Source organism: Ranitomeya variabilis, chromosome 7, assembly GCF_051348905.1.
Source record: "Ranitomeya variabilis isolate aRanVar5 chromosome 7, aRanVar5.hap1, whole genome shotgun sequence".
NCBI lineage: Eukaryota > Metazoa > Chordata > Amphibia > Anura > Dendrobatidae > Ranitomeya > Ranitomeya variabilis.
The window spans coordinates 204,368,251-204,395,473 of record NC_135238.1 but is presented as its reverse complement, the minus strand read 5'-3'; the positions used below and the strand labels follow the sequence as shown (position 1 = coordinate 204,395,473).

At 40.6% G+C, this 27,223-nt stretch overlaps 1 protein-coding gene across 1 annotated transcript in view; it reads right to left on the bottom strand.

The window, feature by feature from the left end:
* Positions 1–27,223, bottom strand: part of SLC25A12 (solute carrier family 25 member 12) — a 160,257-nt gene that overhangs the window by 89,664 nt on the left and 43,370 nt on the right. The window contains exons 3-8 of the mRNA XM_077272706.1: positions 12,127–12,269; positions 9,631–9,746; positions 6,143–6,282; positions 4,279–4,425; positions 2,151–2,289; positions 72–165 (exon numbers count right to left, since the gene is read on the bottom strand). Of these exons, the coding sequence (XP_077128821.1) occupies positions 72–165; positions 2,151–2,289; positions 4,279–4,425; positions 6,143–6,282; positions 9,631–9,746; positions 12,127–12,269 (779 nt within the window). The remainder of the gene's footprint in view (positions 1–71; positions 166–2,150; positions 2,290–4,278; positions 4,426–6,142; positions 6,283–9,630; positions 9,747–12,126; positions 12,270–27,223) is intronic.

Genomic DNA, 27,223 nt, shown 5'->3' with positions numbered 1-27,223 from the left:
TAACTTTAAAACAAAAATCACATTTACTCTTTCTTTAAAGAATAAAAAAAAACAGAGCCACAACAACTTACCCAGTAGCATTGAATAAATCTGATAGTTGATAGAGAATGTCAATTTCCAGTGGAGTGATCTGCCCAAATTTGTTTGCAGAATTTGCAAATTCCTCTGCAAAATTCAACAGGAAAATAATTTTTAAAATGTTACTTTTTGAAGCCCTTAAAGAAGTTGTCCACTACTTGGACAACTCCTTGTCACACCCCAGGATTGGCCCCAATAAAAAAAAGTTTATGGTCAACCTCCCGTGCCGATGCCGTTCCCGCAGTGTCAGGACTCGCTGTCTCTGGGGCTCCTGTGCGGTTGTTGTGACTAGTCATGAGCGAGTGTGCTCGGATTAGGTGTTATCCAAGCATGATCGCATGCTAATAGAGTATCTTTGGTGTGCACGAATAATATGTTCGAGTCCCCGCGGCTGCATGTCTCGTAGCTGTTCGACAGTCGCAACACATGCAGGGATTTTCTGTTTGTTAGGCAATTCCTGCATATGTTGCGACTGTTCAACAGCCGCAACACATGCAGCAACAGCGACTCGAACATAGTATTCGAGCACGCCGAAGATACTCTATTAGAACATGAGCATGCTCAGATAACACTTACTAAGCGCACGATCACTCATCACTTGTTGTGACACGTAATCCTGGCGCCCAATCAGTGCTGGCGTCACCGTCCCCGCCTTCGGACAAATTGAACATGAAGAGGAAGTCCAGTTGATCACTGACTTCCTCTTCATGTTCAATTTGTCCGAAGGCGAGAACAGTGACTCCAGCGCAGGGCACCACGTATTATGCAACCGCACAAGAGCCCCGGGGAGAGAGAGTGCCGACTCTGCGGGAACGGCATCGGCATGAGAGGCAAGTACAGGCTTTTCTATTGGGGTCAAGCGTGCGGTATGAGAAGGAGTTGTCCTTGTAGTGGACAACCCCTTTAAAGGGACTATGAGCACAGAATGTTCAAGCCAAGCACAGGTGCTTGGTGTACCATGGCGTGGCCAAACATTTAGGCGCACCTTCCCACCTGCTTGTTTTCCCTTCTCCATTCCCCCCTCTTTGATTGACAGCTCTGGCTTCATAGAGCCAAAGAAGGGTGGAGACAGAGGCGAAACCAAGCAGGTGGAAGGTGTATATAAATGATTGTCCGAGCGCCTGTACTTGGTTTGAACAGTCATTCTGTGCTGACAGTCTCCCTTTAATTAACAACATATTGGTATAGTATTCTACAATTTGCTTGTGGCTTTTGACATAATACATTAACTTTTGGTAACATTAAAGAGATAATGTACTTAAAGCCAAATTCTATAAAATATGCCATAAATGCCCGATATATAATTTCGCCTCTCTAACTCCCACAGACTTCAATGGAGAAATCGTCCTTTCTCCACCTAAACAGGGCCCTACAAGTAAGACTTGCACCTATCAAACTTCTTTTTTTATACTGTTGACAAACTATAAAATGTTTAAAGGGAATCTATCAGTACAAAATGACTGTTCAAACCAAGCACATGTGCTCACATGATGTGGCCGAGCAATTCTTATTTTCAATCTATCTTTGTTCTTCGCTGGATCCCGTAAAGTCAAAGCTGTTAATCAAGACAGAGAAAGGCGGAAATTGATGCAAAACCAGTAGGTGGGAACTGACTGGCCACGCCATGGTGCACCAAGCTCTTGTGCTTGGTTTGAACAGTCATTTTTTGCTGACAGTTTCCCTTTATTTTAAATAAAGATAGCAGTATGAACATCACTGCAAGTCCTTTGGCTTTTGAAGCAAAAATCAGGGTGCAAACCTCGCACTGGATAATCCTAGACAGACCTGTGAGCTACAGCCCCTCGGAAAGACCATAAAATATAGCAGTAAAAAAAAAGAGACCATATTACTGGAACTATATTGTGAATTTATAAGAAAAATATAAATGAAAACTGAATATTCAGGGGAGCAGTGGGAATAATAGAATAAAAACTGGCCAAAATTAACCTGGTGACAGATCGAAGAGAAGAAAAGAAGAATGATATGGTGATCGTAAAAGGTGGCACTTCTTCACCGCTATTTGGAAATGTCTAACAATACACAAGAGAAAGCCTAAAAGAAAAAGACGCTACCTTTGGTGACCTCCAAGTCTCTTCTGGATCCTGCTAAAGTGCTGTATATCTTTCTTACAAGCTCCATGTTATTGAGCAAAGAGTTAAAAGCATTGAAGTAGGAGAAGCTCACTTGGTGGGAGATGCTTCCTCCTGCAGCCTAAAAAAGAAGAAAAATGCATGATTAGAAGTGCTGCTGCGGGTAATTTAGATAATCTTGGCTTTATGTGACCAGACTTTCCAGCTTTTGCTCATAGAATTTACTAATTAACCATATAACGTTGGGTTATACAGCGTCAAACTTTCCCATTTATGATTTTATAAACCTATTTGGAGATAGAGCATTTCTGAAAATAAAGAAAAGTAAAAAAAAAAATAAACATTTGGGGGGGGGGGGTCTGCACTGATCACAAAGATGGGGGTCCAGTGTAAAGGAAGCAGTGGTGGCATGTGGGTGGTAGACAAGTACACTATGGCTCCCATAGACCTACAGAAGTGATGGAACAGTGGCCATCAGTCACACTTGAGCTCCACTCACATGGGACCCCTATTCTCGGGATCGGTGAGTGTGTCAGCAGTAGGAACCCCGTCAAACATACAGTCATCATCAGTGGATAGGTGATCTTTTTTTAATGGGATAATTCATATATCTGCTACTGCTCTGCTAGTCCTCTCGGTGATGAGTTCTGTATATCCCCGCCTACATAACTGATTTGACAGCTTATTGTGTATACTGTGCATAGGCAGAAAGCTGAAAATCAATGGTGGATGAAGCTCATGACTATGAAGGACTACATAGCCAGATTTCATCACTGAGAGGACTAGCAGAGCTGCAGCAGATAAAGTGTTTTATCAAAACTACAGGAAGGTGCCACTGCTGAAATAAGTATTTCTGCCCATACTTTTCGCTTCTCAAAGATGGGGCAGCAAAAAAAATAATGGTGACAAATGTTCTTTAAACATTCTGCTACAAGAGTTTCTTCTGCTCATGGTGCTAGATTCCAGATAGGTATTCCTGATAACTGACCTGGCTTGTGAACTACTACTCTACGGCCATAGCTGGATTGATACTTGGACTTGACCTTGGGCTTCCCAGAAGCCTGACTCGATTGCTGATTTAGTCTTTTATTACGTCACTCTGGTTTTGACCCGTTCCTTGACCTCAACCTCATCCCTGCCTGCTGATTTTGTATTTATTACTGTCCTGATGGTTTTCAACAGGCTACTGCCAACTCACTCAACCGGCCAGTAGCTACGACATGGACTCAACCCAAGGGTTTATGCAGGAAAGGCGAGATCCCTCCTTGGATCCTGCTAAGTGGAGTGACTAGTATAAAGACGTTGAAAGCCATCTTAAAAGTTGCCAGAATCTACATATAGTAACAGAGAACTGTCCAAGGTGAGACCGGCACTTTTTATGTTGTGTGGAAATGGGGTGCAAGAACTGGAGCAGGAAAAGGTGCAGCAACTGGAAAGCAAATGAGTAAGCTTTTATTTTATCAGAAAGATAAATGATGGATGCTAGCTGTAAACTAATGGATGCAACATCTGCGGTACATGTCCAGCAGGTATGGGAGTAGGTGCAGAAGAAGCTAAATCTGCACCATACCTAGTGGGTCCCAGAAGCTTAGTAAACAAAAGACAACAACAAAAATCAACTGCAGTGGTAAGTGGTTAAAAAAATAAAGGAACAGAATTTAGACCATTTGTAAAAATAAAAAATAAAAAAATACTATCTTATTCTGTATTACTATTTGGATATAATATAAGGGTGTGTTCACACTGAGTTTTTGCAGTGTTTTTTTTTCTGCATGAAAAATGCAGGTGTTGGCAGGGGAAAAAAACGCTGCTTACATTACATGCGTTTTTCATGCTTTATCCTTGAGTTTTCAACCAGTCATTTGAATGGGTGAGAATTTGGTAAAAAAGGCAGCACGGCTCCCAATATGCGCAAAAAAAACCCCCAAAACAGCGTGTGCCTGAGATTTCACCAAACTCGTCGATTTTGCTGGTAATGTAGAATGCTGCGTATTTGACACACCAAACGTGCTGCACTTCTGCCGCGTGTGAACATACAATATTTCCAAAATTGTTAAATTAGGGTGTTTCACTTATTATTAAACCAGTAGTGGCTGCGCCTGTCACTTACAGAGACGAGGTTTTCCTCCACAAACGATGTGAGCATATGTGACCGTATAGTAACCATGATGTCGCTGAAGTCCAAAGCCGTTATCAAGCCAGATTTATTTTTGTCCTTTTGAGCAAAGGCCTGTCGAGCATGCTCCAGCTGCAACTCCTGAAATTCAGAGAAGGATGAAATTAATATTGTGTGTTCCTCCATACAATCTCTTTCACTGCCATGGTCAGTACTCCAGATGAGTACCGTACATTCTGATATCAGTGCAGCTAAAGGCAGGCAAACAGACTGGGGAAAAGCAGGGAAGCCATTTAAAGGAAATCTGTCAGCAGGTTTTTCTTATTAAATATGACAGCAGCATAATGTAGGGGCAGAGAGCCTGATTACAGGGATGTGTCACTTGCTCAGCAGTTTGCTGTAATTTTAATACAATCAGGGTTTCATCACCAGGAGATTATCACTGCAGGACTAGGTCTCATGTGCAAGACAGTCAGGCTAATTTGTGTAACTCTGCCCCTCACCACTGATTGGCAGCTTGCTTAGAATGTACAAACGAAGCTGCCAATCAGCATTCAGCCCACTGCTACATCAACAGTAGAGAAAACAGAGGTTTTATCAAAACTGTACCAAGCAGCCCAATAAGTGACACATCCCTGGAATCAGGGTATCTTTCCCGTACATCATGCTGCTCTCAGATTCCATAGCAAAAATCTGCTGACAGATTCCCTTAATCCCTGTAAAAATGTGCATGTAAAGACAAATTCCTTAATAAAGCGATTTGCAAAATTTCCTAGCGTCTATGCTGGTCAAAATAAAAATAAAAAATAAATAAATAAAAATGTAGCAACTTTTTAAATTTGGCTGAATAAAAGTAAATATTACTTATTCTTCTATTTTAATTAGTAAGAGGATCTGTAGATTAAATAATAGTAAAACTAACAGAGCAGGACTGATTCTGTTATTTAAAATGACAACAATCTGTCAAATTCTAAAAATACTGAAGGGGAAAAAAATCTATTTTATTTATTCCGAGAACTATTTATCTGTTTGGTTTTTTTTAGCATTTATATGTAGTTTATGGTTTTCAAGTGAATTGGGCTCAGACATTAGGATATAAAGAGTAACTGTAGTTTTAATCTATTTTTTTCATAAATCACCAGTATACGTGAAACACTAATATTTTCCATTCTCAAAATTTTCAGTTCACAGGTAAAATCTGTCTTCAGTGTCTGCAGATATTCCCATCACGAAGATAGGAGATGACAGCTGGTGCTCATAACATTCTATGGAAAACTGTAACTGTCATTTCAAGACAACTTATAGCGGAATGTCTGGGTCTCAAGCTCCTCCCTCCATAGAATCTTCTAAGCACCAACTGTCATCTCCTATATGAGTAATGGGAAAATCTGTCTTCACTCAAAGATCAAACCAGGAGGAGAAAGAAGCAGATATCTCTGATAAGAGATATATATATATATATATATATATATATATATATATATATGGTTCTTTTTTTATGGGTAGTATTGATTTATTAAATAAAAATGACGGTTACTGTTTAATAAACAGGCAAGCCATATGGGAACTAAATTAGAATCAAATCAGTTTTATTTGCAGTTTCCAATTACATTTTACATAATTAATACATTGATCCATTAAACAATCAGAAATTAGAGATCTAAATCCACCTACAGTGTATCGGATGTGGTACTAGTCATCTCTTCTTGAGATTGCTTATGTTTCCAGTCCCTGCAATTTTACTGTTATAGGAAAAGCCCAAGTGCCAGGTAAAGGCACCATCAAATTGTATAAACTTTTAAGATTGCATTCTTTTTTTTCTTTCTTTCCTAATAATTAAAAGTAAAAAATATCTTACCTGTAAAAATTCTGTGAATTCCAAGTAGGAAAGATGTTTTTTCCGGTTGTGCCCGAAGTGAAGTCTGATGAACTCGCAGTCCCAGTTAAATGGGATATGGTGATGAATGATGGTTTGTCCAAAGATTTCCTTAACATTTTCTTTAGAAAAATAAGTGATGAAATTAGATTTTGTCTTCACAGCTAGAAAGGTCAGTAAGATGCTGGATTGTATGATGCGGAGATAGAATTACACATGATCTCCGGCAATTCTGCAACTCACCATTTACAGGAATTAATGGCAACACTGCAGGATTCGCGTCTTGCAATTTTATTTTAGACAATCACATTGCTAATCCTCATAATAAACCAATGCTCAGATTAGTCCAATGACAAAGTACTGCCACAACTGTAATGAGCAAATTATGATTGCCATCGGTATTAGTCCAGAACTTCTGCAAATCCTTCTAGACTATCTATGCGCCAACAGTTTGCATTTTGGGAAAGATCATTGTATGCAGCGGTGGCCGAGCACCATCGCTGCTGCTCATATGAGTCAATGGGAGATATGGACCCAATTATTGTATATTCTATTGATCATCCACTGATTTAACATTTTGCAATCTCTTCCATACGTAGATCATAGATGGCAAGACAAGAGAATCATACAGTGCTGACTAAATGCCGTTGCTTAATTAATTAAAGAGGATTTTTCATAATTTTTTTTAAATATAATCTGAGTGACTGCTCTAATTAGAGCTGTTCCACTGATTCTGGATCTGTTTTTCTTTTTCGTCTGTGCCCCTCCGTTCTAAAGTTACGCCCCCCAGTAATAATGGTAGAAATTTTCCCTTAAATTTTTCTTTGGGCATCTGCTTTTTCTCCTCTGTTGATGGCCAATCAAAAGACAGAGAAGTTCCATGTATACGCCCAGTTGGTTGAAGGGAAAATTTGCAGCATTATTACAAAGGGGCATAACGTAGGAATGGAGGGGCGCAGCAAAAAAAAGAAAAACTGTTCCAGAATCAGCGAGGCAGCAGAAATCAGAGGGGGGTTAAATTTAAATTTTAAAAAATTCATTGAAAGGTCCTCTTTAAAGGGATTTTGCAGGGCTTGTCATTTATGCACTGAGCGTTGAGAGACTCTTGAGTGGGATATTTTCTAAGGCAAAAACATTCATTCAAGTATCGTATTAATTAAGATAGGAAATATGATACATTTCTGGTTTCTGATCACTGCCTGAAGTGCAGCTCCGTCTCCCAACAGCCCATGCAGAAATGAGCAGTGCTGCATGACCCTTTTAAGATTTTGATTCCAGGTTTTGGATTTTAACCGACATATAACATTTTCCCTTTAAAAAAGGAAGATCAGTATTTTTACCATATAATTGACAACTATTGTTACTGTTATTCTGCATAGGATTCACAAATGAAGAATTGCAACTTGTATTATTCTCATTCCCATTGAAAATTAAGTGTTAATTAAAGATATATTTAATAAAAATAATAGGATGATATTTCTGCTTGGTTGGTTTTCATACCACACATAGATCAATGTGTTAGTGGAGAGGTCGCCGTGTGAGAGCCTGGGCAGTGCAGTCTGGATGGTCTGAACCAGACAAACTAATAAAAAACAGTAAATAACAGCGATGTTTCAATAGGACAAATAATAAATATATTATCACTAAAGTAAATGTTAACATTAAATTAAAGAGTCTTTGGGCACAACACCACAATAAAATCATGGTTTGCTGGTATCATACAAGATAAAACTGTCTACTACGTACAGGAACTGTCTTAATTCTCTGTAATTGGCCATCAAATCTTCATCAGCAGTCTGCCAGCCCTTTAAGTATCGGAACACTCTTCCCCTCACTTCCCAGGTTGTTTGCCCCTGAAGTACTGAAATCAGTGGGTTTGCCCGAAAATAACGTGTATGGCCATCATAAGAAACACACTTGCCATAGTAACTACTTGCAGATCCAAAATACTAGAAACATTTGGGTGACGGTGCAGATAACCATGTATCCTCTTATCTGAGACAACTGGGCCGATTATGCTGATCAGAGTCTGATCAGTCTCTGATTCTCTCAGATGTGGAGCAGATAGAAAAAAAATTGCTCCATCTTCTCTCAGTCTGGAAATCAAGCTGCTTTCAGATGTCATCTGAGCGCAGTCCGATGATTTTCACGCACTCATCGACTTGCCAACCTGATTTTTCATTTTTTCTGGACAGCTTATCAAAAAATCCAGAACAGACAGTATTTTTTTACGGACACATTGGAAAGCCATAATAAATCATTATGATTATAAGTGATAAAAAATAAAGTAAATGAATACATGTCTGCAGCCCATAATGAGACATCAGCTGCATTCACTGCAAACTGTCAAATGATGATAATTACAGTCAGAATTATTTATACAAGTTTCTTCAGCTTTAAAAAAAAAAAAATCACAGACGCCTTCAAATTTTTATTTTTTATTTTTTTACAGTGCAAAAAAGTGCTTTATTTTTAGCGATGGTCCTGGGATTTCTGCAAGGTTGGCAACCCAGTTTGCATGGCCGAATGGGATCCAAATATCGGATCAAACTCGGGCATGCTGCAATTTCGGACATGTACACGGCCCCGCAGTATAACATCGGTGCAAGCGCAATCTGATGATTTGTCAGATCGCGCTCGGACCGAAAACACGGCCGTCTGCACGAGCCCTTATGGGAAAAGATATAAGATGCATTTGTACATACAGAATAGTTATTGTGATGCTGCAGATTTTAGGTTTACTGTTCCTTTAAATATGTAACTTGATAAAAAAGTATGCCTCAATATCTTGTTAAAAAAAAGGATATATTAAATTAGAAGCATTAGATTAAGATAGAAGCATTAGATGCTATGGACATGAAAAAAAAAATACAGCTAAAATGTTTCTATATTTATCTGCATCACACCAGGTCGTTCTCTGATCACTGCTGGATGGTGCTACAATTTCACACATCAGCTTCAGGTGGTACAGAAAGTAGTACTGGCTGAGCGACCTACGGGGTGAAATGATCGGGTTGGCAGGGACGAGCCTATGGGCATCTCTGGTTCGGCCTACGGCTCTGTGTTATTACCCAGCATCCGGTCGGTTGCACACGCTGCTTCTGGCAGAGGCAGATCTCATGTGAAGATGTTTCTTTCTATCTTTACTTCCCTCAACTAAATAAGTGATTGACCCATAATGTCCCCTCTTATCCCTGCATTGAAATAGCAAAAAAAAAACAAACCAACACCAATTCGGACCTAAATTTTAACTCTTCGTCTTCGGGGGCTCTTTAACTTTTTCATGGGGCAAATACAACGTTATGGTAACGATCACGTTTGCCCGCTGAAACACATCGTAATACAAGTGCATCTTGCATGGGTACAAAGTAATTTTCTTTCCCCCCAGGTGAAAGGCCGCTCTTCCCCTAAAACACTTAAAATCCCCAGGTTCTTTGTGCTCTTTGACTTTTCCGTTAATGTATTCTTACCGAATGTTACCTCTGCAGTGCCGCTCTTATCGAATAACTGATAAGCCACAATGAACATAGCATCGGGGGCACACAACACCGACTCGAATGCCAGAAACTCTTGGAAAGAGATCAACCTGCGGATAAGAAAATAAATGCACTTTGTCAGAGGAGCGGGAACAGGCGGCAGAGGTCTCGAGTTAACAAAGTGATACATTCTGTAAACATTTACCGTTATTATCTCGCTGGCAATCTCTGCACTTGTTCACTTTTTACTTAATGCACAGTGCAGTGTGTTATCTTGTGTCAGACCCCGCATGTGTTGACAGAGATTTAAGCAGATGGAGCTCTGAGCAGGGGAAGCAGACGGGCCGGGAGGCTAATGTACCGCTCAGGTAACACGGCGCTTTTCTATTTCCGATTTACATTTTGCTAGCGAGTCTATCTGATGGCGAGGATCGCAATCCGAAACACTGATGGCTTTGTGACTGCGCTACAAAAGTGCGGACTGATCGGAGGTTTGTCAATACTGGGAAATAAAGTACGAACAGATTTGGTCAGATCTTTATAATCGGGACACATTTTAGCCGGGGTGATTTCAGGTTTAAGCCACTAAGTAAAGATGGAAGTAACGGTGTTCAGGCCCCATTTGTCAAAACTGAGAAATATCTTCCAGCAGATAAATATTTTGACACCCACGGATTATGTGCAAATAGATCTTGGATTTTTTTTATGCAAATGCAGTGCGGGGTTTGTTTGCTGTACACGGCCCCCGGATGCTTTATTTCTCATACCTTTTAGATACGTGATAGCAGAACATTGCGGCAGCACACAACCAACGAGTTCAGACCCGACTCCTGCCTGGGATTACTGGGTAGTTCACACATTAATAGGAATCATCTTTATTTTTTTAAGCAAATTTGAAAAAATTTGTATTTTGTTGCAGAAGTGGGAATGTTTTTTTTTTTTTCTTTTTAATAAAATGTTTTTTTTTTGTTTTTTTTTAATGAGAGGTCTCCTTTGGGATTTGTGGATGATAAATTAAAGGAATGGTTCCGAAACACTAATTAGTATTAGTCATTTAGGATTATCTACTTAATGACACAATCTAATTTATTTTATATTATACTATAATTAAAAATTCCCTCTCCTTCCCTAACTACATTATCTAACTGCTTTTCTCTTTTCTGTGGTCACTTACAACACACACTGGCAGTGTACGCTCTGTTGCTGGCTCATTACTACTGATCTGAGCCAGCAACAGAGCGCACGGTCATTGTACACATCACACAGTGACAGAGCGCACTGTCATTGTACACAGTGACAGACCAAGGACTAGACCAGCCCTTGAAACGAAGCTTACTGATTGCTGCAGGGATGGGGCAGAGGCTGCGGCAGCAGCCCCAGTCTCTGCCTCCTAATAACGCTTTGTTTCAGTATTCCAGCATGCACTGGGATTCTCAAACAAAGAATCATTCCGGAAAAAAAAAAGAAAAGCTGTAGGTAGTGTAGTTAGGGAAGGATAGGGAATTTTTAAATAAAGTATATTAGAAATTACATTAGATTATGACTATATATAGATAGGGATTTGGAATGAAAATTTCTTTTTTGACCACCCCTTTAATATACTATAGTATATCTAAAATTCTGTTAATAGTCTACTACGTAAAATGTGTCTATGAAACATTGATATTAAAGAGAATCTGTCATTAAGATCAACCTCTCCAAGCCACATACATTGGTATGCAGGTCTTTGAAATGTAAATCCATCAAAACCTTTATATCTTCTATCTGTTGCTGCATTCCGAAGCAATTAGTATTTCCATTCACATGCAAATGTTGCTGTAAGTTCCCTGGGCATGACAGACCACTTCCTGGGCATGACAGACCACTTCCTGGGCCACTGCCTCTCCAGACTGTTTCCCTGCCCAGTACTAGCCTCTTTAGTTTGGTTGATAGCCCACTGTCTGAGTTTCTTGCCTGGTGCCTGATGTTAAACAGACACAGTCAACTATCAATCAAACTAAAAAAGGCTGATGTTTGGTGGAGGAAATAACCTGGGGAGTAAGAGGCACTTTAAGTGCACTTAATACATCATTTGCATATGAATTAAAAGGCTAATTACTCAAGAAATGCAGCAACAGATAAAAGATAAAATTGTCAATGGATTTTATATTTCAAAGACCTGCATGTCCATATAAGCAGTTTAGGGGGTGAGAAGGGGTTGATCTTACTAACAGATTCCCTCTTGAATATCATATGCCAATTAAGAACCTTATGGAATGGTTCCATAACTGGTATGGATGCGATACACAGAAATAAGAAATAAAACACATAATCTATATGAATCTTCATATGACACATATCTGGTTACATACATCTAGAATTAACTATTGGCTCCTCTCCATTGTATCCTACAATTGCGACCACATTACAGAGTACAAGCAATGTAAATGCAAAGCAATAAAGCAACAATGACCTGATAAAACAGATAAAAAGATACATATCACGCCTCACCCATCCTTGGTCTGATCAGCAACTCCTCCCAACAGCTCCACAGTCTTGGGATTGAAAGGTTTGTCACTGTGCAGTCCGAGGTATTTCTGCACAAAGTCAGATGAAGTCATGTAATTTTCCCCATCTTGCTCAACGCTGGCATACTAAGAATAGGAGAGAAAAAAAATGTAATTAATGTGGTACCTGGGATCCAATATATTGTGAAATTCTATAATAAAAATATTAGTATCAAGTGGTTGTAACTAGTAATGGGCAAACCACTGGGTGTTTGGGTCCGGAGTGTTAGGACGAACATTTAAAAGAAAGTTTGCTTCGGGTACCCGAATGGAACGCGAACTGGAACCCAGACCCCATTCAAATGTATGGTGGGCCCAAACCGCCATTGTCTGCCACGCTGTCATCCGCATGACAGTGCGGCAAACACTGCTTCTGATTGGCGGTAAGATCATCAGAAGACAGCATGAGCCAGCAGCTGTGACCAGCAGTACACAGTTTACCGCTGGTCACAGAGACGTCAGCTGATAGGAGTAGTACTCACATCAGCCTACACATGCTGTCGCTGATAACAGCGAGAGCAGCGCCACTGATGGGAGTATTCATCAGCCGGCGCCTGTGCTATAAATAAATAAAAACCAATGACTTTGGGGTATGTTCTATTTTTGATAACCAGCATGGCAAAACCGACAGCTGCAGGCTGCAACCCTCAGCTGTCAGCTTTATCATGCCTAGCTATCAGAAATAGAGGAGTCCTCATGCAGGTTTTTAACGTATTTCAATAAATACTGTATTTTCTGGCGTATAAGACTACTTTTTAACCCCTGAAAATCTTCTTAAAAGTCGGGGGTCATCTTATACGCCGGGTGCCGTCTTGTACGCCGAGTGCAGACACCAATGTGTATATGGTGGGTGGGGGGGAGTGGTCCCGATGACGAAGAGGGGGCGTCTCACAGGAAAGTGTGAGTGGAGTATCCCCCCTTACCTCATTGTAGCTGCAGCATGGGGTCTCTGTGCTGGGGAGAGGCGGCAGCTGCTGCTCCTCTTTGTGCTGCATGGGTGCTGTGCTGTGGGGTGGTGGCCGCCGCCGCTCCCCAGCACCCCACACTGCAGCTACAATGAGGTAATGGGGGATACTCCACTCACACTTTCCTGTGAGATGCCCCCTCTTCCTCATCAGGACCACTCCCCCCCAAAAGGCACATTAGTCACCGGCCCTATAAGATGACATACGGCGTATAAGAAGACGCCCGACTTTTAAGAAGATTTTATATTTTAACTGGAAAAGTTGGGGGGTCGTCTTATACGCCCAGTCGTCTTATATGCCGGAAAATACGGTAATTTAAAAAAATGGCATAGGGTCACCCAATTTGTGGGAACCAGCCAAGTTAAAGCAGAGAGCCGGGGGCTGGTATTCTCAGGCTGGAAAGGGGTCATGTGCGCTTTCCGATGTTCTTCCCACTTGCCCTGAGGCGGTGGCAAGTGGGGTAATATTTGTGCTGTTGATGTCACCTTTGGATAATCCAGTGACATCAAACACAGGGGTTAGTAATGGAGAGACCTCTACAAGATGCCTCTCCATTACTAACCACATAGTCATATTGTAAGTAAAAAACATCCAGACTAAAGTCCTATATTTGAAATAAAAATCCACATCCTAGTTTTGCAAATAACATTTCAGTGGCAAATTAGGTTCCAAAATGCAGAATAAGAAAAAAAATCCATCTCATTTATTTTAACATATAGCTCTCCATGAGCTTCATCATGCCCTGAACATATACAAAGTCCAGAATAAAAACAGATTTAAAAAAAATTAATATAGACACCAAATATCACTACAGACTCAAAACCACTAACTAAACAGACCCCAGAAAATATTACATGACCAGAATATAGACCCTTATATATAATATATAAATACAGCATAATACAAATACTGGATCGAAATTCCAAATAAATACGAACTTTAAAAAAAAGGTCTATTTGCCATAAATATTTTTTATACCTAGTACAAATTTTGCTGTTCTCCTGAATCTGGCATAGTTTTTATTTTGCTCTTGCGCCTCCCAGTTCCTGAGATACGCTGCCATCTACCCTATATACAAATCTAGTTTTTTTTTTAGCCAACTGGGTGTGAGCATCAAGAATACGCCCACAGAGAAGAGCTAATTTCACACCCACTTGGCTTAGAACACTAGATTTATATACAGGGAGGATGGCGTCATATCTCCGGAACGGTGAGGAGTAGAAACAAAAGAAAGACGATGCCGAATTCAGGAGAACAGCAGCTTTTACACCAGCTAAACATTTATGGCATGGGAAGCATATAGACCCCAGACCAAACCCTCTAAATTTAAAGTATGGACCTCAGAATAAATATACCCATCCGACTAGACACCTAAATAAATATGTACAGCAGAATATGTACAGACCAAAGACCTGACCTCCTAAATATATAAATATAGGAGTTATTTGTAGTACTTGTGATAGACTTCCATGAGGACTTCTGTCCAAGTGCATGAAACATTTTCTTTGGCTGAACCTTTCTGTATACTATGAGAAGAGAATTTCTCACATTTCACAGGTATAAATACTTTCACAGAATAAATACTTTGAAACGATTGAAACGAGTAAATATTACAGTTAAAAATTGTAAATATTAAGCAAAAGATGTTAAAACATGTTGTGCATTGATGATTGCTGTAATTTTATTGTTTATATTTTTTTTTTAACTTTTATTTATGTTTCCCTTATGTCCTTCCAACTAAGAGTTTGGGTACCAATTGAGTGAATGATCTCCAATAAGTATCCCAAAAGTATGTCATAGACCAAACTCTTGTTTTTCCAGTCTGCGTACCGGATGAAAATGTTATCAATCAAATATGTTGGATTTGTTGAAGTTATCGTTTTTAAAAAAAAAATTGCAAGAAAAATTATATATTGAAAAAAATATATACATGCTTTGTGCATAACTAACAGCAATTTTCTATTTCTGCAGATTGTGTCACAGATGGTTCCTGCTTTGGTTACCAGCAAGAATGAGTCAGTTTTCAGCCTCCACCGATACATAATGTATCTGCTGTAACTGGTCATACATCGGGCGGTGCCATCTGTGAAGAATAGGAATTTGGATGCAGTGTCAAATACAAGATTTTTTTGTAAAAAAAAAAAAAAAAAAAATATTATATATATATATATATGCCTTGGGGAAATTCTGCTTGATGTATATCACGGCATCACTGCAGCTTGGACACGCCACACATTGTTTTATCCAGTACTCACTAACATGACAGACAGGGCATCTAAGGACACAAGCACATACTTTTCATGTCATTTCTATTGTGTGAAAATTAGATTTGTTTGTGAATTTTTTTATTTTTTATTTTAAATAGAAATAACGCACAAAGAGGATTTTCCAGTTCATTTAAGTAAAGTAATTGTCCAGCTTTAAGTAAAGATATTTTTTTAAGTTTGTAAAGTGCAAGAAATGTGGCCCCCTTCATCTACAGTATTAGTGCAAACGCAGGAACCCCTCTCCTGTGTCAGAATAAAAACGTAAAGTGTAGGCGGCAGGATTCCTGACCGGTGACAATATCTTAAGATAAGGGTACATTTTTAACCTTTAAACAGTAGCTGTCGTTTTAATTTACTTTTTCATAAATCAACAGCCTACAATGAAAACGAGATACTTTTTAATGTGGGCAGCAAGGTGGCTCAGCGGTTAGCACTGCAGCGCTGGGTACTGGGTTCACGCCCCACCGAGGACAACATCTGCAAGGAGTTTGAATGTTTGCTTCAGTTTTCTCCGGGTTCTCTGGTTTCCTCCCACATTCCAAAGACATACTGATAGGGAATCTAGAATGTGAGCCCCAATGGGGACAGCGATAATGAGGTCTATAAAGTGCAGTGCTGTAGACTATAAAGGCGCTATATAAGTGAGCATAATAAATAATAATACATCTCAAAGAAATATGCTTCTTTCTCCTCCTGGACTTCTCACTCATTCTCAAAATTCTCAATTCGTGGGTAAAATCTGTGAATATAGTGAATATAGTTTTTCCCTTTAGTTTATTAGGAAATGACTATGGAGAACTGGAGAACTCTTCCCCAAAGTGTCCCAGAAGTCATTATTCAACACAACACCAGGCTGCGCGATGCTCGCGTTACTGTGAGAAGTCTGCATGGCTCAAACGTGCTACCACAGCCTGCAGCGTCTACGGACTTGTCTCCCATCGAGCACATCTGGGACTTCATTAGTTGGGAGCTGCCAGCAGCGGATCTTGATGATTTGTTGCCCAAAGTGCATTTAGCATGGCAGAACATTCCTCAGATAATTAATAACCTCGCTGATAGCACTCGAGGCTGTAAGTGTGGGAATTTCTGCACTCATATGCAATACATCGAGATGTTTTGAAAATGTTCCTTCCATTTTTTTTATCACTTGTGTATCATCATCGTTCTGTGATTTCCATAATTTCATAACTTTTCCTTCTTGATGTTACAGTTTTAATGTTAACGAGTGTACACACACACACATTATATATATATATATATATTTACATATACATATGTATATATTCACACACACCCACACAAGTATTATATATAAACATATATTTAAAGCTCAACAAGATATCTTTCAATTCTTGGGAACACAGAAGACACACAACTTTTTTTTCGCTCTGAAAGCATCTTCTGTTACACAGAGCGAGCTGTCGGCATCCATCAAGATGATCACAAGTCACAAGACTCAGTGAATGACAAGAAGGAGCAAAAAAAAGCTTTCTTCCTTTCTGCATTGAAACAACTTCTGTTCCGAGAGGTCATTGGTTTATGCCGTAAGGAGATGCAATCTGATCAGTTCTGATCCACACTTGGTTTATATAAAAGCTTACTGTACAACCCAGATATAAATTATTCATATCTCCCAGGACACAATCTCCTCCTTCCTTCTGAAAAGAGAATCTTTGTAAGTTCTTAGTAATGGAAGTCTGTGATTGCAATAGGCCGCTGGTGTAGCCGAACCTTGTATTCACCTCGTTACTGATGGTTTGGAGCGGACTGACAATACACAGGGGAAACTCGAGTTACACACTAATTTCAAACACAAACATATTGCGTTACATGTTCAGGAAAGTGACAGGGTCGACATCAGAAATAATAGTCGTATAGAACTGGTCATAACACTGGGGACTGTGGAAAAGAGCAGGTTAACAGTGCGCATTATAAGAGATGCTGTCATCACAATACAGAAAATCACACTTTCCGTGGTCCTGAATGACAAATCTACTTACGGTAATTATACAGCAACATGGACAAAACTCGCAAGATTAGTAGTTCAGAAGTTTGAGAAATCTGTGTAACAATCCTTATGTGAGCTAATATCATGCCCATAACTGTCCCGGATATCTTATCTTGCAAGTACGATCCTTTTTAATAAGATGTGGTTCTTTAAATAACAAGCATATAAGGTTTTGAGGGAACTGGGTATGGATATAAGAGACTATCCCCACAATATACTATCTACATCTGTACCATTGCCCCAATCTCGGAAAGATCAGAGAAAATTACATAATATAAGAAGTTGCTCCCAATCCTGGACGTAAAAGGGTTGTCCGGCCTTAGGATATAAGTCTGCAGTCACTGTATTTGATGGTGCCAGGAGCATGACCACAAAAGATGCAAGTTGCATGCAAACGGTCACCTGCTGACTAGACGTGCTCAGCCTTGCTCAATGCAAGTAAATTGAGCAAGTTTGGACACGTCTAGTCAGAATGTGGCTGGAAGTATGCAAATCACATATTTGTGGTCATATAATTACCCACGATGCACATGATGTGAACAGTCACACGTCTATAGTGACTATACACCCCTGACTTGTACCCCAAGGCCAAACAACCCCTTTAAGTATCGAGTTAGATGATACAGTTAAATACAAGGCCGTGACCAAATAAGAACCTACAGCCCAATTTTCATGGACAAGAAACAGACCATTGATCCACACAACTACTAGGTAACGCCAAAAAGCGACTGATCCACATGTTATATACAACCTCAACTGACCTACAAAGCCTCTATTTAAAAGGGTTACCAAACCCCCCCCCCCCCCAAAAAAAAAAAAAAAGTTATCCTGCATCCATCGGATTGTATAGGGGATCACTTGCTGATCACTGAAAGTCCAATTGCTGAGACCACCATCAATCCCAAGATCAGCGCTTTAAAACCCCAAGAACAAGGTCCTGCAGCCTCAAAGGAGCAGAGGTGCACATGTGCGGCCTCCGCTCCATTCACTCTATGGTACTAACCAAGCACTGAAGCTGCACTTCCGCTCCATTCGGCGTTGAAGAGCCCTGTTTTGGGTGCCCCAGCAGTTGACTTACAATTACAAGCCATTAGCAAGTTATAACCTATCCCATGGAAAGGGGATAAAGGGATATCCTCCCCAATATACCTCCAAATAAAAAAGAAGATAATAGGACTTCATGTGACAAACAGATCCACTACATTACTGTTGCAAAAAGAAGCACAGGGACCCTAGTGATTATTATGGGGTCCATCCGGATTTCATTATGTGTCCTATTTTAGAGAATAAGAAAAAGCCATCGTACAGAACTTTATTGTTGCATTTTAAAGGTGGAAACATAACAGAAGCAAGACGGACCTCATAATAATCAATAGGGTCCCTCTAATTTGGTTTGCAGGAGTAATGCTAGGGATCTGTTTGGCACATGAATTCCTCCGTCTGTTCCTTTAAACAAAAAAATAAAAACTAAATGTTCAAATGGAAATGTGAACTTAGTCTTGCAAATGTTTTCGCAACCAGACCATGGCAGAAAATGAACCGAAATGTATCAGAGTTTGTAACATCATTAGGTTTTAGACCTATTTAAGATGTGTTTCATACACTTTTTGGGGCACTGCATTCATCAAGAAGTCTTTAGCGGAAAGGGTTGTGGTTTTAAATTTTGTAGCTTAAGGGGAAAAAAGTGCCACAAAGTAAGCGTACCAATAGGTGGTGCAAAGTTAGACAAAAGTGTCCAAAGATGTACCACATTTATGATTCGGCATGAGCCACTGTGATCAATTTTGACGCATTTTCAGAGTTTTCATGTCTATTGGAAAGGGTAAGATTTATTAGTCAATCAGTTATAAAGGATACACTGGATTTATTCTTGGAAGGAAGCAAATTTACATTTGCCTGTCATGTAAAGCACACAGTCATAGCATGTGGTAGGGTAAAATAATGCTGTGCACTTAGCAGAAGTTGTTGGAGGGAAAGTTGTAGAAAACAAAAATGCGTCTGAAGACCTAACCCCTTATGTGAATGACTTCTGTGTAGTACGGTACTTGAAATCCACCTACAAGCCAAGGTCACTGGGACCAGGTCAGGGAGGTTCTGGCTATCACATATCCTACGTGTGAATAAAACTACACACTATACAGTAAGACGTATCACTTACACCGTGATCCCAGTATTTGTAAGAAGTAACAAAGAAAGAAGGATTTTTTTGCTTCATTCTTACAAACCAGAAATCGAGACTTGGTGTTGGGCATTCAGAAGGTATTTTGTGATTTCTGGAATATTTTTGGATTTGCATGTCTGCCAATGTAACATAGATTTTGTTTGTAATCCAGAATGCCAGCGGTTAAAGGACATAATGTGCCAGTCAGTGGAAGGCAAGGCGTCTTTATACAGAGCTCCTTCAGGAAGGGGAGCCAAATTTAGGCCGGAATGTGTGGCCTTTAAGAGCACGAACATTAAATGTCCTACACACAAGCTCATGTGACCTTCCGAGCTGCCTGTTCATCTATCATCAATATTATTTGTATATATATATTTTTTTTTTTCTTCTGCCAAAAATAATACATTTTTTATTATGTATGAAGCTTTTACCCACACATTAAATATTCACCAGCAATATTATACTGTAAATTATAGCACTTGTACAGTTCTATTTTATTCCTTTTAGTTTAACAAACAAGACATTGTTCCACACATAAGCCATATTCCATAAACAAAAAGGTAATAAAAGCACACTTATATACATGCAAAAATGACAAATGGTTTCTATTGGGGAGAAATGGAATAAAATAGGGGGTGTTTCACTGAACAAAGACGGCCTGCAATATAATAGGGGGTGAAGGCCTGGATGAAAACGAATTCAATGGTTTCGGCATAATTGTGATTCGTTCTGATAATGCATAATAATAACATCAGATTTGCAGCTTACATCTGACGTAAGCTTATGAAGAGTGCAGCTGAGATATTTGCTCAACACATACAGTAGCGGTCAAAAGTTTGGACTCCACTGTTCATGCAATGGTTTTCCTTGCTCTTATTGTAATGTGCACATTGCAAATTCAGACTGAAGGCAGCAAAACCATATGAGAAAACATATAGAGGTGAGAATTAAAAAAAAAACTGGTGTGAAACAAATTAAAATATGTGTTAAACCTTAGATTCCTCAAAGTACTCCCTTTTTACTTTAATAACAGTTTTACACTTCCCACAACCATGCAGTGAAAGCTCACACTCAATTGTACTAAATGGAAAAAAAAGGAAATTAAATTAATAAAGTTGTCCTGAGTCTTTAACCACAAGACTGTATATAAATCAATGTAGCTTCATCTGCTCCATAACGTTCTGCCTGGGTAAGGCTGGTTTCACACTTGCGTTTTGATCTGCAGCGTTTTTTTAAAAAAAAAACGCATGTGGTGAAAAAACGCATGTAAACGCATGCAAACGCAGCGTTTTTTAGACACATGCGTTTTTGCAAAAAAAAACGCGGCGTTTTACCGCATTTACATGCGTTTTTTCCTGCGTTTGCGTTTTTGAAACGCATGCTGAGAAGTGTGTGACAGCTGCCAATCATCAAAATCAACTAGAAAACCCACTATTAATAGAATTAGCTAGGCTTAGGGTAAAGGTACCTTCACACTAAACGACTTTGCAGCGATAACGATAGCGATCCGTGACGTTGCAGCGTCCTGGATAGCGATATCGTTGTGTTTGACATGCAGCAGCGATCTGGATCCTGCTGTGATATCGCTGGTCGTTGCTGAAAGTTCAGAACTTTATTTGGTCGTCAGATCGGCGTGTATCGTCGTGTTTGACAGCAAAAGCAACGATGCCAGCGATGTTTTACAATGGTAACCAGGGTAAATATCGGGTTACTAAGCGCAGGGTCGCGCTTAGTAACCCGATATTTACCCTGGTTACCATTGTAAAAGTAAAAAAACAAACAGTACATACTCACCTTCTGCTGTCTGTCACATGTCCCTCGCCGTCCGCTTCCCGCACTGACTGTGAGTGCTGGCCGTAAAGTAAAAGCAGAGCACAGCGGTGACGTCACCGCTCTGCTGTTAGGGCCGGCACTCACAGTGCAGGGAAGCGGACGCCGGGGGACGCGAATGTAAGTATGTAGTGTTTGTTTTTTTACATTTCCACTGGTAACCAGGGTAAACATCGGGTTACTAAGCACGGCCCTGCGCTTAGCAACCCGATGTTTACCCTGGTTACCCGGGGACTTCGGCATCGTTGGTCGCTGGAGAGCAGTCTGTGTGACAGCTCTCCAGCGACCAAACAGCGACGCTGCAGCGATCGGCATCGTTGTCGATATCGCTGCAGCGTCACTTAGTGTGAAGGTACCTTTAGGGTTAGGATCCCTAGGGTTAGGGTTTTAGGGTAGCTTTTTATTAGAAGAATGTCCTGGTCACCAGGTCACTGATAAGCCACCCCCCACCATCAAGGTGATAAAGGGATCCAAACCCTAACCCTAACCCTAGGGATCCAAACCCTACCCCTACCCCTAACCCTAATCCTACCTCTAACCCTTGGGATCCTAACCCTAACCCTAACTATAACCCTACCCCTAACCCTAGGGATCCAAACCCTAACCCTACCCCTACCCCTAACCCTAGGGATCCTAACCCTAACCCTAAGGGTTAGGATCCTAACCCTAACCCTAAGGGTTAGGATCCCTAGGGTTAGGGTTAGGATTCCTAGGGTTACTAGGGATCCTAACCCTAACCCTTACCCTAGGGATCCTAACCCTAACGGTTAAGATCCTAACCCTAACCCTAAGGGTTAGGATCCCTAGGGTTACTAGGGATCCTAACGTTAGGGTTAGGATCCCTAGTAACCCAAGGGTTAGGGTTAGGGTTTTCTTGGGTTTTCTTGGGTTTTTCTATAGAAACGCATGCGTTTAAAAACGCATGCAAACGCATGTGCTTAAAAACGCATGCGTTTACATAGACAGAGACAGCAATACATTTTTTTTCCGCGAATAAACGCATGCGTTTTTTTGCGTCAAAAAAACGCCGCTAGAAATTACTACATGTTGCATTTCTGCAACTAAACACACGCGTCAAAAAACGCATGCGTTGCCGAAAACGCTAAAAAACGCTAAAAAACGCACGCTAAAAAACGCATGCGTTTTTAATGTTAAGTATAGAAAATAAACGCACGCGTTTTTTAGCGCTAAAACGCTGCAGATCAAAACGCAAGTGTGAAACCAGCCTGAGAGTGTTGGATTATGGCTGTTGCATTCCGACCCCTGAAGACACCAATCGCGTCAATGTTGTGTATTGTGAACAGAGTCCTGTGTCTTTGTGAATATCGTGATGTAATGTGCCTTTTTAAATGTATTGTTCCTGTATAATGTATAGTAATATGAAGTATAATATGCATAGTGTATAGCAGTGCTATAGGTAATGTATAATGTAGGATGTGATAATGTAAGGTATTATAATGTATAGTAATGTATGATCGAGATAGGTGTTATTATGTTTGCATTGAACTGTATGAAAGGTTAAGTCTGCCCAGCAACAGACTGCAGGGTCAGAGACAGATAATGTTGGGACTAGCCCACTGTGGGAGGCGTCAACTGCTAGAGACAGAGACTGTTCCTCAGTGTGGTCGTTAGGAGAGGTAGACCTAGTGTGTGATAAGGACAGACATCTAGTCTGTAGGCTGACGAGGCCATATGCACTGGGTGACTTGCAGCAGAAGGAGACCGGACTGTAGACAGTATGATCAATGAGCAGTAGTTTAAGTATTGGACGAGAACGAGGGGGCTGGAGACCGACGCGCTAAATAATGGTCCTAGAGTGAATGAGCCGGAGAACAGACTAATGGCCAGGCCCCTTAAACATCAACGTATTGGCTTAACTTCACTGGCGGGTGAGCATACTAAAGTTCCTGAGTAGGTTGTCCCCAAGCGTCTGGGAGCACAAGGCTTTACTCTGATCATGATGGGACCGCTAAGGAGACTAGATGTGGAACCGCTGGAAGGGAAGGTGACTGTCACAAACTGTACTGTTGTGTTGGGTTGGAACTCATGGGACCAGAACATCGGGAACAACCCAGCGGGAACTGAAACTGCGTCTGATGATGGGCCATGAAACTGAAACAAATTGGAAGTTATGTGACTGCTATCCCGTGCATAAAGGAGTAACTGAGGAACTGTTGGAACCATTAAGCAAAGAATTAATGTTTACGGTGAACTATTGGTCTGATAAGTTGTCTTATTGTCCTGGCCAGCCTGTACGAACACACCCAAAGCCCACACACCGAGCCAGGACCACTTCTTCCACATAGTGTGCCAGGGTGTCGGGAGTCAGTCCCTTGCCCACGGCTACCACCCCATTCCACACTTCATCTACATTTACTGGGGTGGTCTGGCACCTAAAATATAATTTCTAAATATCTATCCTTACACCCTAACCACTTTTGTATTTCCCTTTAATACACAACACCGTACACACTTCTCCCTATCTAGCACATCCCTAAATTATTATTTTGCATTTATTGTACTTCCTGTGACATTTAATTTGAGAGGAGTCAAGAAGCAGAATGCCGGAGCTGCACTCGCATCTCTAATAGCGTCCATCACCCAGGACGTCTTTAGAGGGTGGGGCAGTGCAAGAAACTAGTAACTGCACGGCTGCCCCCTGTGTCACCCTGTTCCAGGAGGGGAGGTGGACGCTGCAGGTTGTGAGTTCTCTGAAATGAAAAGTTACAGGAAGTACAGTAGATAAAAAAGGCACATTTAAATATTAGGGAGAAGTGTAGAGAATTGTGTAATAAAACAAAATTACAATAGTGGTTAGGGTGTAAGGATAGATCGTTAGAAAATACATTTTAGGAGCCAGACCACCCCTTTAAGGCGACAGGTCCCCCCTTTATGGTCTATTTATGCATTTCTTACACTCTTTTTACATTATAGGCCATGTTTGGTGTATTCAATAGGGAAATATCATACACAGGTTCCAAATGCTCCAATGAGGAAAAAAAATGTGGTATATGTATCTTTATTATAGGCTTCTTTACACATTAGCTGAATTTAAAGGCTGAACAAGGACTTTCCACTTGCCATAAATAAATATATATATTTTTACCTAATGTAAATTCCACTCTTCTTCTGTATCCAGCGTCGTTTTCCTTTTGTTCCTGTGCCTCTCCATTCCTGTGATAGGTCTCCTTCTAAATCTGTATGTTTTAGCCAACTGGGCATGGTCTTCAAGAAGACGCCCACAGAAGAGTTGAAGATCATGCCCACTTGGCAAGGAAAAAAAAAATTTACATAAAGGGAAGAGGAGGCCGTATCTCAGGAATGGAGAGGCATAAAAACAAAGGAAAAACAAGGCCGGATTCAGGAAAACAGCGGCATTTACACTAGCAAAAAATTACATATTTATGGCAAGTGACTTCTCTTTAACGGAGCTTTTGTTATGAAAGAAAAATATGGGTGCAAGTGCAGCACCCAGAGAAAACTGTGCTGAGTGTAATAAGAGGACCACTGGCGCCCTCTAAACAAGAAGCCAATCTCCCAGCACTGGTGATGACACAGAGCAGCGCTCCATCCCTCACTTATTCTGCAGCCCTTCCTTTAGAGGACTACTGCTTCTATCTTTAGAACAGAGTCACTGACCTTTGACAGGTGCTGACCTCAAGGAGCAGTGACCTACAGATCCATCATACAATTTGGGACAAGAAAACGGGACCTTTCCCACTATTGTCACGTTCCCGCACAATGCCGAATGGCTGCAGACATTAGAGAAGCAGAAAGAGGAATTCCCAATTTTTGTGCCGTTCCGCACCCATCACACAGTTATCAGCTATTGTGTGGATAAGAGATAACTGTATTTAGCAAGGAACACCCTGTAGGCGGGCCACTTATCTGATGACTTGGATGATTGTACGGCCATATAGGGGGGCAGTAACAAATACTCCGAAATCAAGGTTTAGTAGAGAAGGGGTAAGTACATGAGTGGGCTACTAATCCACATACCGCATGCACACAACTGCAGAGTTGGACCCTAGAGTGGGAACAACAATGCTATTACTATATAAAAATAAAAAGGATTCCCCTATAGTGTCCTCATAAAAGTGCCGTTTCAAAAAATTTATAATGACCCCTTTAAAAGGGAATCTAATCTGACAGCAAGTTTTTTGCTTCTCCATCAAGAGCAGTATCATGTAGGGGCAGAGATCTCAATTCTAACGATGTATCACTTCCTGGGCTGCTTGCTGTAGTTTTGATAAAAATCACAGTTTTATCCACTGTAGATCTAGCAGTCCTCTGAATGCTGAGCTCTGTATAACCCCACCCACACCACTGATTGGTAGCACACAGAAAGTTACCAATCAGTGATGGGGGCGGGGTTATATACAACTCATGAATATGGAAGACTACATGGCAGCAGGCTTAGTCCATTAGTCCTCTAGTGATAACCTCCTGCTGATAAAACAGTGATTTTATCAAAACTACAGCAAGCAGCCCAGTAAGCAATAAATCAATGGAATCAGTGTCTGTCTCTACATTATGTTGCTCTCAGATTAGGTGACAAAAACCTGGTGAGAGATTCTCTTTAAAAATTAATTCTTCACATAGCTGCTAAATGGAGATCCCCGTCACTGTCCATTTCGATGGTCAGAGATAGAATGAACGAGATAATGCTCTGTGAACGAATCCAAGCAATTAGAAGTGACGATTGGAATGCTTTCTTTCAGATATGGAGCCCGTGGCTTGACCTTGACCTTGGCGCCCCTCTAGGCAGGGCGCTTATACTGTCTCCTTAGGTTTAGACCCACTCTAGACTTTGTGAAACTAACATAATTTGACTGAGGAGTGCTAGCCCAGAACCTCCATATGTGGTTATATGTTTGATAACTGTTAGATTGTCCTTGCTTTCTGTGTTAAAATAAACCTGGATGCAACTACTTTTCGGATTTCAATCCCACTCAAATACCTGGTCTACCCCTATAATTTATTTCTTATTCTTTCCTGACTGTATTGGTGCTATTTCCCTTTTTGTTACTACCCCTAGTCTGTCTTCGTCATGTCCTTTTTGTTGGTATTCGTGTCCAACCCTCCTCGAGGCTATTTGTTGTCATATATCCTTATTGTGATATTTTCTTTCAATCATTTACGTACTTCCTTGTATGGAGGGCTGACAATGTTTTAATGTTGTAATTTGTTATGAAAACTTTAAATAAAATATTGAAACTAAAAATTAATTCTACCCAATAAGAGCAGATTGCTAGTTTGTCAGGCGATCAGCCACCTGTTTACGCTGATTATAGGGAAATGAGCGGTCCTAGGATACTTGCACCAGAGAATTGTATCATACCGCTGCTGCCGCCTCCTCGCTCGATCCCGGCCTCTGCTTCTCGTGCGCGCGCCCATACCAGGTTCAGTGCTGCGCGTGTGCACTTCTGATCTTCTGTCGGCGCTCCTCTTCGTCTCCTCTATGGTCCTGGAGGACTAGTACCCAGAAGTCGGTCCTCCTTATTGTCCTCCCTATGGTTCTGGAGGTCTGTTACCCGGAAGTGCTACCCTGCCTTTAGGTATTTAACCCCTTCATGACCCAGCCTATTTTGGCCTTAATGACCTTGCCGTTTTTTGAAATTCTGACCAGTGTCCCTTTATGAGGTAATAACTCAGGAACGCTTCAACGGATCCTAGCGATTCTGAGATTGTTTTTTCGTGACATATTGGGCTTCATGATAGTGGTAAATTTAGGTCGATAATTTCTGAGTTTATTTGTGAAAAAAACGGAAATTTGGCGAAAATTTTGAAAATTTCGCAATTTTCACATT